Source organism: Ranitomeya imitator, chromosome 3 (genome assembly GCF_032444005.1).
Source record: "Ranitomeya imitator isolate aRanImi1 chromosome 3, aRanImi1.pri, whole genome shotgun sequence".
Classification (NCBI taxonomy): domain Eukaryota; kingdom Metazoa; phylum Chordata; class Amphibia; order Anura; family Dendrobatidae; genus Ranitomeya; species Ranitomeya imitator.
In genome coordinates, this window is record NC_091284.1 from 551,517,611 (window position 1) to 551,533,468 (window position 15,858).

Sequence of the window (15,858 nt, forward strand, 5' to 3'; positions counted from 1 at the left end):
AAGATTGTTCCCTCCAAATTCAGGTGACAGTGTCCCTTTAAGCCCCTTACTGATGTGACGAAGAAAGGCGCTGATGTGATGAATTGGTCCTCTGAGGCTGTTGAGGCCTTTCAAGAGCTTAAACGCCGATTTACTTCTGCCCCTGTGTTGCGTCAGCCGGATTTTTCTCTTCCTTTTCAGGTTGAGGTCGACGCTTCTGAGATTGGGGCAGGGGCCGTTTTGTCTCAGAGGGAGTCTGATGGTTCTTTAATGAAACTGTGTGCTTTTTTTTCCAGAAAGTTTTCGCCTGCGGAGCACAATTATGATGTCGGCAATCGGGAGTTGTTGCCTATGAAGTGGGCGTTTGAGGAGTGGCGACATTGGCTTGAGGGAGCTAAACACCGCGTTGTGGTCCTGACCGATCATAAGAATCTGATTTACCTCGAGTCGGCCAAGTGGCTGAATCCTAGACAGGCTCGATGGTCCCTGTTTTTCTCCCGTTTTGATTTTGTGGTCTCGTATCTTCCGGGATCTAAGAATGTTAAGGCTGATGCCCTCTCTAGGAGTTTTTCGCCTGATTCTCCTGGAGTCCTTGAGCCGGTTGGCATTCTTAAGGAGGGGGTGATTCTTTCTGCTATCTCCCCTGATTTGCGGCGGGTGCTTCAGGAATTTCAGGCTGATAGGCCTGATTGCTGTCCAGTGGGGAAGCTGTTTGTTCCTGATAGATGGACAAGTAAGGTTATTTCTGAGGTTCATTGTTGAGTGTTGGCTGGTCATCCTGGGATTTTTGGCACCAGAGATTTGGTTGCTAGGTCCTTTTGGTGGCCTTCCTTGTCACGCGATGTGCTTGATTTTGTGCAGTCCTGTGGGACTTGCGCCCGGGCCAAGCCTTGCTGTTCCCGCGCTAGTGGGTTGCTTTTGCCTTTGCCGGTCCCTGAGAGGCCCTGGATGCATATTTCCATGGATTTTATTTCGGATCTTCCTGTTTCCCAGAAGATGTCTGTTATCTTGGTTGTTTGTGACCGGTTCTCTAAAATGGTCCATCTGGTACCTTTGCCTAAGTTGCTTCCTCCTCAGATCTGGTTCCATTATTTTTTCAGCATGTGGTTCATTTGCATGGCATTCCGGAGAATATTGTCTCTGACAGAGGTTCTCAGTTTGTCTCTAGATTTTGGTGGGCCTTTTGTGCTAGGATGGGCATTGATTTGTCTTTTTCTTCGGCTTTTTATCCTCAGACTAATGGCCAAACTGAGCGAACTAATCAGACCTTGGGGACCTATTTGAGATGCTTTGTGTTTGCTGATCAGGAGGATTGGGTGTCTTTCTTGCCGTTGGCCGAGTTTGCCCTTAATAATCGGGCTAGTTCGGCTACTTTGGTTTCACCTTTCTTTTGTAATTTTGGTTTTCATCCTCGTTTTTCTTCTGGACAGGTTGAGCCTTCTGATTGTCCTGGTGTTGATTCTGTGGTGGACAGGCTGCAGCAGATTTGGACTCATGTGGTGGACAATTTGACGTTGTCTCAGGAAAGCGCTCAACATTTTGCTAACCGCTGTCGGTGTGTTGGTCCCCAGCTTCGTGTGGGGGATTTGGTTTGGTTGTCTTCTCGTCATGTTCCTATGAAGGTTTCTTCCCCTAAGTTTAAGCCTCGGTTTATTGGTCCTTATAAAATTTCTGAAATTATTAATCCGGTGTCTTTTCGTTTGGCTCTTCCAGCCTCTTTTGCCATTCATAATGTTTTCCATAGATCTTTGTTGCGGAGATATGCGGTGCCCGTTGTTCCCTCGGTTGACCCTCCTGCCCCGGGTTGGTTGAGGGAGAGTTGCAATATGAGGTTGAAAAGATTTTGGATTCTCGTTTTTCGAGGCGGAGGCTTCAGGATCTTGTCAAGTGGAAGGGTTATGGCCAGGAGGATAATTCTTGGGTTGTTGCCTCCGATGTCCAGGCCACCGATTTGGTTCGTGCTTTTCATTTGGCTCGTCCTGATCGGCCTGGGGGCTCTGGTGAGGGTTCGGTGACCCCTCCTCAAGGGGGGGGTACTGTTGTGAATTCCGCTCTTTGGCTCCCTCCGGTGGTTGTAAGTGGCACTTTTGTGAGTTCTGCTCTTGGGCTCCCTCTTGTGGTTTCAAGTGGTATGGCTGCTCCTTGGAGTTAGCTGTAATCAGCTGCCTCCACTTATCGTCTCTTCTGCTCGGCTATTTTGGCCTGGCTGTTCCTTCAGCCAGTGCCACTTGTAAATGGTTCCTGGTTGGATTCACATCTCTTTGGATTTCCCTGTTATCCTGACCAGTTCAACAAAGCTAAGTTTTTGCTTGCGCTTTTCTGTTCACAGATTGTGGACTTATCCGTTCAGTGCTTTCTATGTTTGTCCAGCGTTATCAGTATGAATTAATTCTGTCTTGCTGGAAGCTCTGGGAAGCAGATTTACCCTCCACACCTTTAGTCAAGTGTGGAGTTTTTTTTTGTAAACTCTGCATGGATTTTGTAGTGTTTTATACTGACCGCACAGTATTCCATCCTGTCCTATCTATCAAGCTAGACTGGCCTCCTGTGCTCATCCTGGTTTCATTCTGTGTATGTCTTTTTCCTCTCCACTCACAGTCATTATTTGTGGGGGCTAATCTATCCTTCGGGGATTTTCTCTGAGGCAAGATAGTTTTCCTGCTTCTGTCTTTAGGGGTAGCTAGCTCTTAGTCTGTGACGAGATGCCTAGGGAGAGTTAGGAGCATTCCACGGCTACTTCTAGTGTTGTGTTGAGCTTAGGGACTGCGGTCAGTACAGTTACCACTTCCTTCAGAGCTCGTTCCATGTTGCTCCTAGACCACCGCATCATAACAATCCCTTCCTCACGGCCCTCCAACACATCATAGTTTCAGGATTTCCTTAAGGTGCCTTCACACTGAGCAATATTGCAACGAGAACGACAACGATCTATGACGTTGCAGCGTCCTGGATAACGATATCGTTGTGTTTGACACGCAGCAGCGATCCGGATCCCGCTGTGACATCGGTAGTCGTTGCCGAAAGTTCAGAACTTTATTTGGTCGTTAGATCAGCCTGAATCGTTGTGTTTGACATGAAAAGCAACGACGCCAGCAACGATGAAAGGGGCCGTCGCAGCGTCTTGTTGTGGCCAGGTAGGCGTTATGCATTACAAAAGGAGACGCCTTTAAATTTAGCAATGTCGCTCGTAGATAGATACGCAATTATTTCGAAGATCCCAATATATTACAAATTACAAAAGGAGACGCCATCTGTCATAATGGCCTGGGAGGTGGTGTGAACATTATTATAGTAATGTAATTATCACCATACTCCCAAATGCATTCCAAAGACAAAAGGTGATGCCTACATCACATTATTACATTAAAAAAGGCACCCCTTTACATTACATTACAAACGGTGACGCCAACTGTCACGACAGCCTAGGAGGTAGGTGTGAACTTTACATAAGGGCGTATTTACAATGCATCACTATTACAAAAGAAGACCCCTTTAAATCACATTATTACATTACAAAAGGTGACGCCATAACGTTATAGATTTCAAATGGCTTTGTTGTTACGTCTCACTGAGAACGCTGATAGGTCACATCGGGGTCATCTGTACCTGCGTTCCGAAATATAAACCGCGACTTTACAACTTTTCAATCACTTGTGCGTACTCTGCCATCCACGAGCATCTCGTGTGCGTCTTGGTTCGAAATCCATCGTGTTCCTTTTCCATCAACTCGTGGGCGTCTTGGCTGTAACTTTTGAGCGACCTGTTTGTAGATCTTCAACTCTGCAGCGTTCTCAATTAGTACATCTACGGTGAGTATATCCTTGTGCTGTATTCATTTGCCATGCAGCAATACTAATTTATGTGTATAGAAATAGATGTATACTACATCTCAGCAGTGATTTTTTTTAGAGCTTTCACGTTTATAACCAAAGACGCTTTAGCGTCGTAGTATTTCCCTTTTAAGTGGTAATGCAAACGATTTTGTAGTATGGTGTGTTTCACCAACATGAAATTGGCCATTGACAAAATAGCAACCAATAGAATTTACAAATTTTTCAACGCTCAAAATGGATAAAAATAGCCCTCATCCCATCCCCAAAAGGTGGCTATGGGGAAACACACAAACGGCCCCCATCCCATCCCCTAAATGGTGGAAATAGTCCCACGGACCATCCCATACAAAAAATGACTGATAACAATAGGAACGGCATACGGCTCATCAAACTTTTAATTTTTGCTGTTTCTTAACTTTTATTTTTTTCTTTTTTAAAGATGTCTACAAATGAGCAGGACTGTGTTCGGGCACTCATAGAGATGTACCGCTCCCTGCCCTGTTTGTGGAAGATAAAATCTAAGGATTATAGCAACCGTTACATGAAGAGAGAAGCGTATGAGAAGCTGGTGGCCGTCTACAGGGAGTATCATCCCACAGAGATCGTGGATGAAAACATTGTGAGGAAAAAGATCCAGGCTCTCCGCACAGTTTTCAAAAAAGAGGTCAACAAAGTGGAAAATTCTAAGAAGTCTGGGGCCGGAACTGAGGAAGTCTATGTGCCCAGGCTGTGGTATTACGACCTGATGGCATTCACTAGAGACCAAGAAATCCCTCGCCCGTGCCAGACTGTGACTAGCCTTTGTGAGCCATCGCCCGAAGATATCCTGCCTGAGTCTCCTGACGACCATGTAAGTAGCCCCAAGCTTCCCTTCTTGTAGCATGCCGTGTGTCTTGTATGTTTATGAGACTGCATGGCTTCCAGTAATAGTGAGTCACGTTGTTCATGTTTAATCCCCCTGATGATAACAGCTGCCACTTCCTGTGTCCGTAATTAACATATTGTGTCTTCCGCACATTCGTACAGTATTGCCGGCCAATGTAGTTCAGCACAGCTCTTTAACCCCTTTGTTTTTTAACCCAGGTAACTGTTCCTCATAGGTTCCAATGGGCATAGAGGTGTTTGGGGAGGTGTGGGCTCTCTAGGGCTGTGTGGCAGAGTCGTTTGTATGTTATTTATTTTAAATTTTTCTTTTTCATGTAATTGCAGGTGCCTCTGCAACAGCGGGAAACAACGGAAGCGAACAATGTCCAGTCCCCTCAGTCCTCCAGTAGCCCGTCTGTCGAGGAGCAGACATGTCCACTGCGCCCATCTAGAAAAAGAAAATCAACAGCAGCCACACCTGTGGATCTCCTGGCAGTGGCCAACAGCATCCTGTCCAAGCACGTCACAACCAAACTCTCCCCATTCGCATCCTTGGTTGAGGAACGTTTAAACAGACTGGATGATACCCAAAGATCTCACGCGGAGAGAATAATGTTTGACGTTATGAACGCGGCAGCCGCAGGAAAACTATGCGACACATCAACATTGAGCATTGACGTCCGTCAGCCCAGTGCCCATTTTTATTGGGGACACCAACAGGAGCCCATGCACAGCACTCCTGTCCGCAGACCTGGGCCACATAATTCTCAGTTCCGGACACCACCTGCACCCCCTTCTTTTGGTGACTTATCACAAGGACCTCCTATGGCCACGCACCACTACAGTGAGATGGACACTTACTACCAAAATTTGTAGTGTTGTAGTTGAAATAAATGAGACTTGTGTTTTAGATGTTCCACAAGTAATCCCCTATGCCTTCTCCCCTGCAGGCATCCTCCTGGCACCCGGTCATTAATCCCCTATGCCTCATCAACATTAAAAAAGTATTGTAATAAAAAATAATAAAATTTTTAATACAAATTATTAAATTTTTGGTTTCTTAAATTTGTGTATGTACTACGTGTCTCTTTGGCTTGGCAATAAATGACGCCGCTGGTCAATATACTACGTTGCTGGGCAATATGCGACGGGGACATGCAAATGCTAGAATACCCAATACATTACCGCCACACATAACTATATTGTTAACGATATCGTTGCTTTTTGTGACGTAGCAACGATATCGTTAACTAAATTGTTGTGTGACAGCGTCCAGCGATCAGGCCCATGCTGGGAGATCATTGGTCGCTGGGGAAAGTACAGCACTTTTTTTGGTTGCTGAATCTCCCGCTGACATCGCTGAATCGGCGTTACACACAGCATGTGTAACGCCGATTCAGCGATGTCGTCACAAGAAACAAGGGAAACATTGGGTTACTAAGTGCAGGGCCACTCTTAGTAACGTGATGTTTACCATGGTTACCGTTGTCAATGTTAAAAAAACAAACAGTACATACATTCCCGCTGTATGGTCAAGTCCCTCGCCTTCGGCTTCCCGCACTGACTGGTGAGCGCCGTCCGGTAGTAAAGCACAGCGTTGACATCACCGTTGTACTTTACGCCCGGCGCTGAGTCAGTGCTGGAAGCTGAAGGCGAGGGACATGACCATACAGCGTGAATGTAAGTATGTATTGTTATTTTTTTTTAACATTTACAACGGTAACCAGGGTAAACATCGGGTTAATAATCGCGGCCCTGCACTTAGTAACCCGATGTTTACCCTGGTTACCCGTGGACTTCTGGATCGGTGCTCGCTGGAGAGCTGTCTGTGTGACAGCTCTCCAGTGACCAAACAGCGATCGACATCATTGTCGGTATCGCTGCAGAGTCGATGAGTGTGAAGGTACCTTTAGAATATGGTGAACATCTACTAATATATATACACACACACATCAGGAAATCACTAGTGCATAGGATGCTGCAGACTCACAGGTTTCATATGATTGATACAGAAGTAGAGTATGTTCATAGATATATATGTTTATTGGTATGTATTGGTATGTATGTAAAATAATAAGAAATAACAAATAGATATATCGTTATGTTCACATTTATTACAGAAAAAGGAGTATCATGGGTCATCCAAAAATTGTTAAAAATGAGCACTTTTACACAAGAGCACTTGAACCCCCCAAAAATGTCATCCATAATACATGGTAAAAGTTATGCCAACAGTTAAGTTACAGCTGTTGATACTGCCATGGGACAGCCCCTGGCCCATTGAAAAAGTCAGAGTACTTGTCCCTGCTATTCGTTGCATCATCACAGTACCTTCCAGAACCCAGACTTTCCAAACCACAAACCCTGTGCGCGTCTAGACGCCATTCGCCCTGGGTTACATCTCCGTTACCCTGGTCCACAGAGTCTACATACTGTGGAGGGCTGTATGCAGTGGCATCACGGCGACGTAGAAAGTTGTGGAGGACACAACAAGCAAGCACCACAGAGTCAATAGACGTTAGTTTCATGTTTAGTGCTGTGTGGAAAACCCGAAATCGGTTTGCCATAATTCCGAATGCATTTTCCACAACGCGTCTAGCTCTTGAAAGTCTGTAATTAAAGATTCGTCGTTCCAGTGTCAGAGTCTTCTGGGAGAAGGGCTTCAAAAGGTTGGGATGCAGTGGGAAAGCCTCATCTCCGACAAAGACAAAGTTCATGTTTTCTGTTGTGTCACTGTTGGGCGGCAAGGCAAGTTTATTATTTTTCAAGCGTTCCCCAAAATCTGTGTGCTCCAAAACTCCTCCATCGGATACTCTCCCGTTAATCCCAACAGACACACTTATGAAATCATAGTTAGCATTTACGAGGGCCATGAGAATTATGCTGAAATATCCCTTATAGTTATAATAAAAGGAGCCAGAGTGTGGTGGTTGGGTGATGCGTACATGTTTGCCATCCAAGGCCCCACCGCAATTAGGGAACTGCCATTGCTCCTCAAATCCCCTTGAAATCTCTTTCCAGTCATCCGGGGTCTGTGGGAAAGGCATGTAACTGCGGTGTAAAACTGAGACAATAGCTTTGCATGTCTCTGGGATGATGACGCTGAGTAGGGATCGGGATATAGCTGCGCTGTAATGCAAGTCTTGCATAGACCTGCCAGTCGCCAGGAAACGCAGCGTGACAGCCAGCCTCTCATCCACAGGGACAGCTGCTCTCATCTGTGTATTTTGCCGCCTGATATAAGGTTCTACAGCTGCAAGTAGGACATTAAATGAGTCCTCCGACATTCTCAGGTAGTTACGAAAATCATGCGGGTTGTTATCCTGCAGTTCCCTTATAAGGCCCATATGGGACAATTGATTCCTCTTCTGCAGCCACTGTTTGGTCCACATGCGGCGCTGACGCTTTACACGATTGTTTCGCGCTTGAACCTCCAGCTGGTTGTGAGCTTCTACCAATAACGCGGCCGCAACAATCACAGGTACATCCGAATGAGACATGGCAACCTGAGAAAGGAAAAAAGAAAAAAAAATTACTACATATCATTTGCAAAACTTACACAAGACATCCAATACTGTAATGCATTCTCCGTTGCGTCACCGATGCTGCACCATTTGACAAAAATGTTAACATAGGATGTAAGGTACTATATATATATATATATATATATATATATATATATATATATATACATACATACACACACATATATATTGTGACAAAACACTCTGGGATCGCCTTTGCTGGGGTCAAAGGACACGTGGTTTGTGCATTGAATCTGAGGCTTACAGCAGGTTTCTGAGCAGGCTGACCTCAGGTCAGATTTATTAACGTGAAAGCAACACAAAAAACAAAACATAAAAATAAACCCTAGCCTGTCCGGCACTAACTAAACAAATACGTTGCTATCTCAACAACTGGGGGGGCTTCTCCCACCCAGCTAACATCATACAGATCTTGAGCAGAGCTCTTCACTCACGTTTGTCTCACACAGGCAGGCAATCTGTGTGCCCCAGGCAGACACTGGAAACACCCAGCTGGTCATCTTTTATTCCTGCAATCATTAACCCATTAGCACCCTGAAGATACTGAGTGGCCTAATTCACATAGGACAAACACCTGGGCGAGATATACCTGCCTCCATCTACCACACCAGCATGAGTCTTACATATCCCCCCCCCCCTTGCTCAGACCACTCCGGTCGAGCAAGAACACTTTTGAAACAGTGCACTCGGGATAGGGCATCGGCGTTCCCCATCTGCACCCCAGGTCGGTGCTCCACCGTAAAAGAGTAAGCCTGCAGGGCAAGGAACCACCTGGTCACCCGACTATTACGGTCCTTGTGGAGGTGCATCCACTTGAGAGGGGCATGGTCTGTGACCAGCCTAAACTTCCTACCAGCCAGGTAATACTTGAGGGAGTCGAGAGCCCATTTAATGGCTAGGCACTCTTTTTCAACCACGGCATACCTCTGCTCATGTACATTCAGTTTCCGACTGAGATAGAGGACCGGGTGTTCGACTCCGTCCCTCACCTGGGAAAGTACAGCTCCGACACCAGTATCAGAGGCATCAGTTTGTACCACAAACTCGCTGCTGAAATCAGGAGTCACTAGTACGGGCTGAGAGCACAAAGCCCGTTTCAGGCTGTGGAAGGCCTCTTCAGCAGCTGAGGTCCATTTTACCATGACGGAACCCTTCCCCTTGGTAAGATCCGTCAAGGGAGTAGCCATGGCTGCAAAATTGGGTATGAACCGGCGATAATAGCCGGCAATCCCCAGGAAAGCCTGCACTTGTTTCTTGTTCACTGGTTGTGGCCAGCCCTGAATTGCCTGTATTTTGTCGATCTGGGGTTTAACCACTCCTCGGCCAATCACGTAGCCCAAGTATCGGGCTTCTTCAAGCCCGATGTGGCATTTCTTGGGGTTTGCCGTTAAACCTGCATCTCGCAGGTCATCAATCACGGCTTGTACCTTCTGGAGATGAGTTTCCCAGTCCATGCTGTAAATTACGATGTCATCCAGGTAGGCAGAAGCGTACTGTCTGTGAGGCCTCAAGACTCGATCCATCAATCTCTGGAACGTTGCGGGAGCTCCATGAAGTCCAAACGGCATATAGACATACTGGAACAGACCTTCCGGTGTAGCAAATGCCGTCTTCTCTCTGGCCGCCTCGGCCAGAGGAATCTGCCAGTACTCCTTTGTTAAATCCAGGGTCGTAATGTATCGGGCTTTACCAAGCCGGTCGATCAACTCATCGACCCGGGGCATAGGGTACGCATCAAATTTAGAAACTGCATTCAGTTTCCTAAAGTCATTACAAAACCGGATGGAGCCATCCGGTTTAGGTATCAACACAATTGGACTGGACCAGGCGCTGTGTGACTCCTCAATGACTCCTAAGTCCAACATTGCCATCACTTCCTGGGAGACGGCTTCACGGCGGGCTTCCGGAATCCGGTAGGGCTTCACATGAACAGTGACGCCAGGCTCTGTGACAATCTCATGTTTCACCAACTTCGTCCGGCCAGGTTTTTCGGAGAAAAACTGTCGGTTCTGTAACAAAAATTGCTTAACCTCAGATTTTTGTCGTTCTGAGAGAGTCTCAGCAACCTGCACCTCTGGTACAGTAGGTGAACAAACCGGACGGGGCAGATCCGCCGTTAGGGCAGAGCGGTCTTTCCAGGATTTTATCAGATTCACATGATAAATCTGTTCCGGTTTTCTCTTACCCGGCTGGTACACTTTATAGTTCACTTCACCAACTCTTTCTCGGACCTCAAATGGGCCCTGCCATTTCGCCAGGAATTTACTATCCACCGTAGGGATTAGGACCAACACCCTATCGCCGGGTGCAAATGTACGGACCTTAGCGCCTCTATCATAACTTTGCCTCTGGGCTCCCTGGGCCTGTAACATATGGTCCCTAACAATGGGCATGACAGCGGCAATACGATCCTGCATTTGTGTTACATGGTCGATCACCGTTTTAAAGGGAGTGACTTGACCTTCCCAGGTTTCTTTTGCGACGTCCAGCAGTCCCCGGGGACGACGGGCGTACAACAGTTCGAAAGGCGAAAATCCTGTGGAAGACTGGGGAACTTCCCTAATGGCAAACAGCAAATAGGGTAACAAGTAATCCCAGTTCTTCCCATCTTTGTCTATCGCCTTCCGGAGCATCTGTTTTAAGGTTTTGTTGAAGCGCTCAACCAGGCCATCTGTTTGAGGGTGATAGACAGACGTACGCAACGGGTCTATTTGTAAGAGCCTGCAGAGCTCCTTCATTACCCTCGACATAAAGGGAGTCCCCTGGTCGGTGAGTATCTGTTTTGGAATTCCCACCCGACTAAACACTTGTACCAATTCCTTGGCGATCGTCTTGGTAGCTGTGTTACGCAAAGGGACGGCTTCCGGGTAACGAGTGGCATAGTCCACGATGACGAGGATATGTTGGTGCCCACGTGCGGATCGGGGAAGGGGCCCAACCAAATACATCCCAATTCTCTCAAAAGGGACCCCAATGATAGGAAGGGGTACCAAAGGGCTACGGAACTGAGATTTAGGGGCCGCGATTTGGCACTCTGGACAGGACTCACAATAGTTACGCACATCACAATGTATTCCAGGCCACACAAAACAATGCAATATCCTTTCTGTGGTTTTCTGTACCCCCAGATGTCCCCCCATTATATGTCCGTGGGCCAAATCCAGTACCTTCCGCCGATAAGGTTTGGGTACCACTAACCGTTGCACTGTGTCTTCCCCTTTTTTTTCTACCTGGTAGAGCAAATCATTTTCAAGAACCATATACGGGTACGCTAGCCTAGTGTCAGGTTCTACGGGTATCCCATCTATCATTTTTACATTTTTCCTAGCCGGAGTCAGGGTAGGATCTTTCATTTGCTCGCTGTGGAAGTCATCCACCTGGACTCCCAAATCTGGCAGGCAGGGTGCCGGATGGCTGTCTGCCTCCGCCTCTCGCTGAGGTTCCTCAGTTTCCTCTGTTTCCCCCGCCATGACGGAGAAGGGGTACTGAAGGTTAGATTCACTAACCTCCCCAGCAACATCTTCCTGTGGGGTCTCCTCTAGGGACTCGGGACCTCCAGATGACATGGGAGAAGATTCACGGGTACAGCTACCGTGAAGGAGTAACTGATTCTCCCACAACTGCCAGAAATAGGGAAAATCCCTGCCCAGGATTACATCATGTAACAATGCGGGAACGAGTCCCACTTTGTGCTGCACTGACCCATAGGGAGTAGAAATCCATATGACCGCTGTTAAGTACGAGCGGGTGTCACCATGCACACACGTCACAGAAAACTTGTCAGACGGACCAGACGGAAGTGCCACCAGACTAGCTTTCACCAGAGTCACCACACTTCCAGAGTCTAGTAATGCCACAACATTTTTCCCATCAACAGATAATTCACACAGGTGTTTCACTGTATCATTTTGACCCGCATTCACACTCACTAGCTGTGTAACCAAAGACATGCGTTTTCTAGAGTCTATAACGTCGCACTGCATGGGTTCAGCGGTAACAGGACAGTTCGCAGAAACATGACCCTTCTCATGGCAGCGGAAACACCTAACAGGTCCCCTACTGAGACCACCGTCCAATACTCTTGGTCTCGGAGTGCGAGCAGTCCCGGACTCCTCCCCCACAGTTTTAAGCGATTTTCCTTCACCCGTGGTCCCTGGAACAGTCTTACCGGTTCCACGAGGAGGAGGCACAGTCCGGGGTTTGGCGGTGTCGTCGGGAAGTCCTTCTGCCACGGAATAACGCTCGACCAACTCCACAAGTTGATCCGCTGTCGTGGGATTTCCTTGGCTTACCCACCTTTTCAGCGCTGGGGGTAGTACTCTCAGGTACTTGTCCAGGACAACCCGCTGGATTATTTCGGGTATTGTCAGTACCTCGGGTTGCAGCCATTTCTTTGTCAAGTAGATCAGGTCGAACATCTGAGACCGCGCTGGTTTATCTTGCTGGTATGTCCACTGATGTACCCTCTGTGCACGGACAGCCGTCGACACACCCAGCCGGGCCAGGATCTCAGCTTTCAGCTTCTCAAAGTCCTGAGCGACCTCCGGGTCCAAATCATGGTAAGCTTTTTGGGCCTCGCCGGAGAGAAACGGGGCAATCAAATCGGCCCATCGTGCCTTCGGCCACTTCTCTCTCAATGCCGTCTGCTCAAAAGTTGTCAGATATGCCTCGACGTCATCTTCTGCAGTCAGCTTTTGCCAGTATCGACTCACAGGATCCTTCTGGACTCTGCTTCCGGGTCAGCATCAGGCATGCTCACCAGGTGCTGCGCCACCTGTTGGAGAAGTTGGCGGTCTGCAACCGTCATGTCCAGTAACTCCTTCAGCTGTGCGGCCATCAAGCGATTAGCTTCATGCTGTGCGGCAGTGGCCTGCTGCTGTACGGCAGTGGACTGTACTAAGGCTTTCACCACGTCTTCCATGCTGTCGCCTGTGCCACGGTATGCCCGCGTTCTCCACCACAATGTGACAAAACACTCTGGGATCGCCTTTGCTGGGGTCAAAGGACACGTGGTTTGTGCATTGAATCTGAGGCTTACAGCAGGTTTCTGAGCAGGCTGACCTCAGGTCAGATTTATTAACGTGAAAGCAACACAAAAAACAAAACATAAAAATAAACCCTAGCCTGTCCGGCACTAACTAAACAAATACGTTGCTATCTCAACAACTGGGGGGGCTTCTCCCACCCAGCTAACATCATACAGATCTTGAGCAGAGCTCTTCACTCACGTTTGTCTCACACAGGCAGGCAATCTGTGTGCCCCAGGCAGACACTGGAAACACCCAGCTGGTAATCTTTTATTCCTGCAATCATTAACCCATTAGCACCCTGAAGATACTGAGTGGCCTAATTCACATAGGACAAACACCTGGGCGAGATATACCTGCCTCCATCTACCACACCAGCATGAGTCTTACAATATACATACACAGAGATATACATGGCTAATTGTAAGCAACGTTAACACAACAGCCATACCCCATAGATACCCTCCATTAAATGTACCATCCACTGAAACAAACAGGACGATGAGCGCTGCTGATTTATAACGGGAACGCCAAATAGTGACTTCTGGAGCCGGCGTCACACCCGCGACGGTGTGCATAAATGGAGATGCTATAGCGTTGCGAATCGCGCGCCAGAATGGCAGAATCAAGGACCTCCTCTGGGCGTGGCTGGGTGGTGCCATACAGCGTCTCTCTTGCTAAAATGGCGGCGAGACAGCGATGTCCTCCTTTGGGGCAGACAGAGGTCCGCTTTTTTGTTAAAAAAATGGATACAATGGACTATGAGGGCCGGGAGAGTCGCCCAGCACACCCAAATCTACACAAGAATGAGGTGTTGCGCCACATTGCCCAGAAGATGGAGCGGAGGTTCGGCATCCGGCGCAGTGCGCTGCAGCTGCGCAAAAAGTGGGCCGACCTCCGGTACAAACAGCCACTTTATCTGGCAACGTTGCGGGCAGAGACCAGGCAAGGCAAGTAACAGTATAGTGTAATTGGGAGACACACAGTATCGGGAGGGGGGAATAGGGACACTCACACTGCCGTGTGGCGCTTCCCACCTTCTATATATGTACCTCGATTTGGGGAGTTAAATTTAAATTTTATTCCTTTATGCCACTGGCCTAGGTTTGTTATTTGTTAGGGTGTCGGAAGCTCTGTACTTTGGTGTGTAAACATTGTGTTTCTTTATTTTTTGTGTATAGAGAGACAACGCCAGCAGAGGACTACAGCGGCCAGCAGCGTACGCCCACAGCCAGGGCCGTCACGTAAGTTACCCCTCATGTCTGGCAATTGCGATGGCGCCTACTTAATTTTTTATTTAAGTCTACAGCTCTGTACTTCTGGTGTCTAAACCTTGCGTGTCTTTTTTTGGGGTGTAGAGAGACGCCGCCGGCAGAGGACAGCACCCACTGCAGCCAGCAGTACAGCGGCTAGCAGCGGAAGCCCACAGCCAGTGTCGTCACGTAAGTTAACCACCCTTTTTTAGAATTTAATGACGCCATACGGGCCATTAGTAGGGAGGTTAAATATTGTGTACATTACAGGTGCAGTAACCCCACCGCAGGCCACAACCCCGCCCTTTCAACACCCATCTTCCTCCCCCGGGTCGGCGTCATTCTCTCCAGCGACAAGCATTCGTAAGTGACAAAACCAGCGAGCGCTTCACCACAGTGAGTTCAATTGTTAACCAGATATGTATTTGCTTCCTTTCAGCAGCAGGAGCTGTGGCCCGAGCCAGGGGATGGGTGGTCAGCAGCTCCGCGGATGAGCAACAGGCGTCCCTTCTCCGTAAGTATTGAGAAAGTGGGAGGGGGTTATCGGTGGGATGTCACATTTGACAACGACTAAACGGACCCTAAAACATTAAACCTAAAAAATGCCCTCTGGGGCAGTACAAAATTGAGTGTGTAGTTAAAAGTACCATTTTACAATAAACGATTTACTAACAATCATTACCAGCTATACGACCTGGTCGTGATCGTTGGTAAGTCACTGTGTGGTCGCTGGGTCGCTGTCACACAGAACGATTGCGTTAACAATATCGTTGCAACTTCACAGAAATCAAAGATATCGTTACAAAAATCGTTATTTTTGACGGTACCTTAAATTGCTGGTTATGTAAACACATGCCACCGTTGCAGCTTAATCACTGTCCATTCTCCAACCTCTTCTATCACAGAACCGGACACCGTGAGAGAGCTGCTGGCCAAGCAAGACCGCCTGGAGCGGACAGCAGCGCTCATGCTGCAACAAGTACAGCAACATGGCCGCACGCTGCGACACCTCTTGAGGCGTGGGAGGTTCTGATTTTTTTTTTTTTTTCTTTCATTGTTTGGGATATTGTTCTGTTACTTGTTATTTTTCAGTTAACAACATAAAAAAAGTTTGATTTGACACAATTATGTTTGGTTTATTGTGTCTATAGCCGCCGGCAACACACCGTGCGCCAAGAAACGTCGCAACACACACTTTTTGGCCCACATAATATATCCAGTAGTTAAAAATAAAAAGACTGCAGCTTGGTGTGTCTGTAGTATACAGATATGAGGTGGGCCAAAAATATTACATGCATCTCCATAATCACACAAATTGAGGGGACAATGGTTGTCACACGGTACATATCTATGCTCA

At 47.6% G+C, this 15,858-nt stretch overlaps 1 protein-coding gene across 1 annotated transcript; it reads left to right on the forward strand.

Annotated features, from left to right (window-relative positions):
* Positions 1–3,706: 3,706 nt before the first annotated feature.
* LOC138671684 (uncharacterized) lies at positions 3,707–15,620 on the forward strand. Its single transcript, XM_069759845.1, has 7 exons — positions 3,707–4,662; positions 5,022–5,354; positions 14,369–14,492; positions 14,607–14,690; positions 14,772–14,864; positions 14,941–15,015; positions 15,407–15,620. Exons 1-7 carry the CDS (start codon positions 4,252–4,254, stop codon positions 15,532–15,534), a joined length of 1,248 nt encoding a protein of 415 aa, XP_069615946.1. The 5' UTR covers positions 3,707–4,251; the 3' UTR covers positions 15,535–15,620.
* Positions 15,621–15,858: the final 238 nt, after the last annotated feature.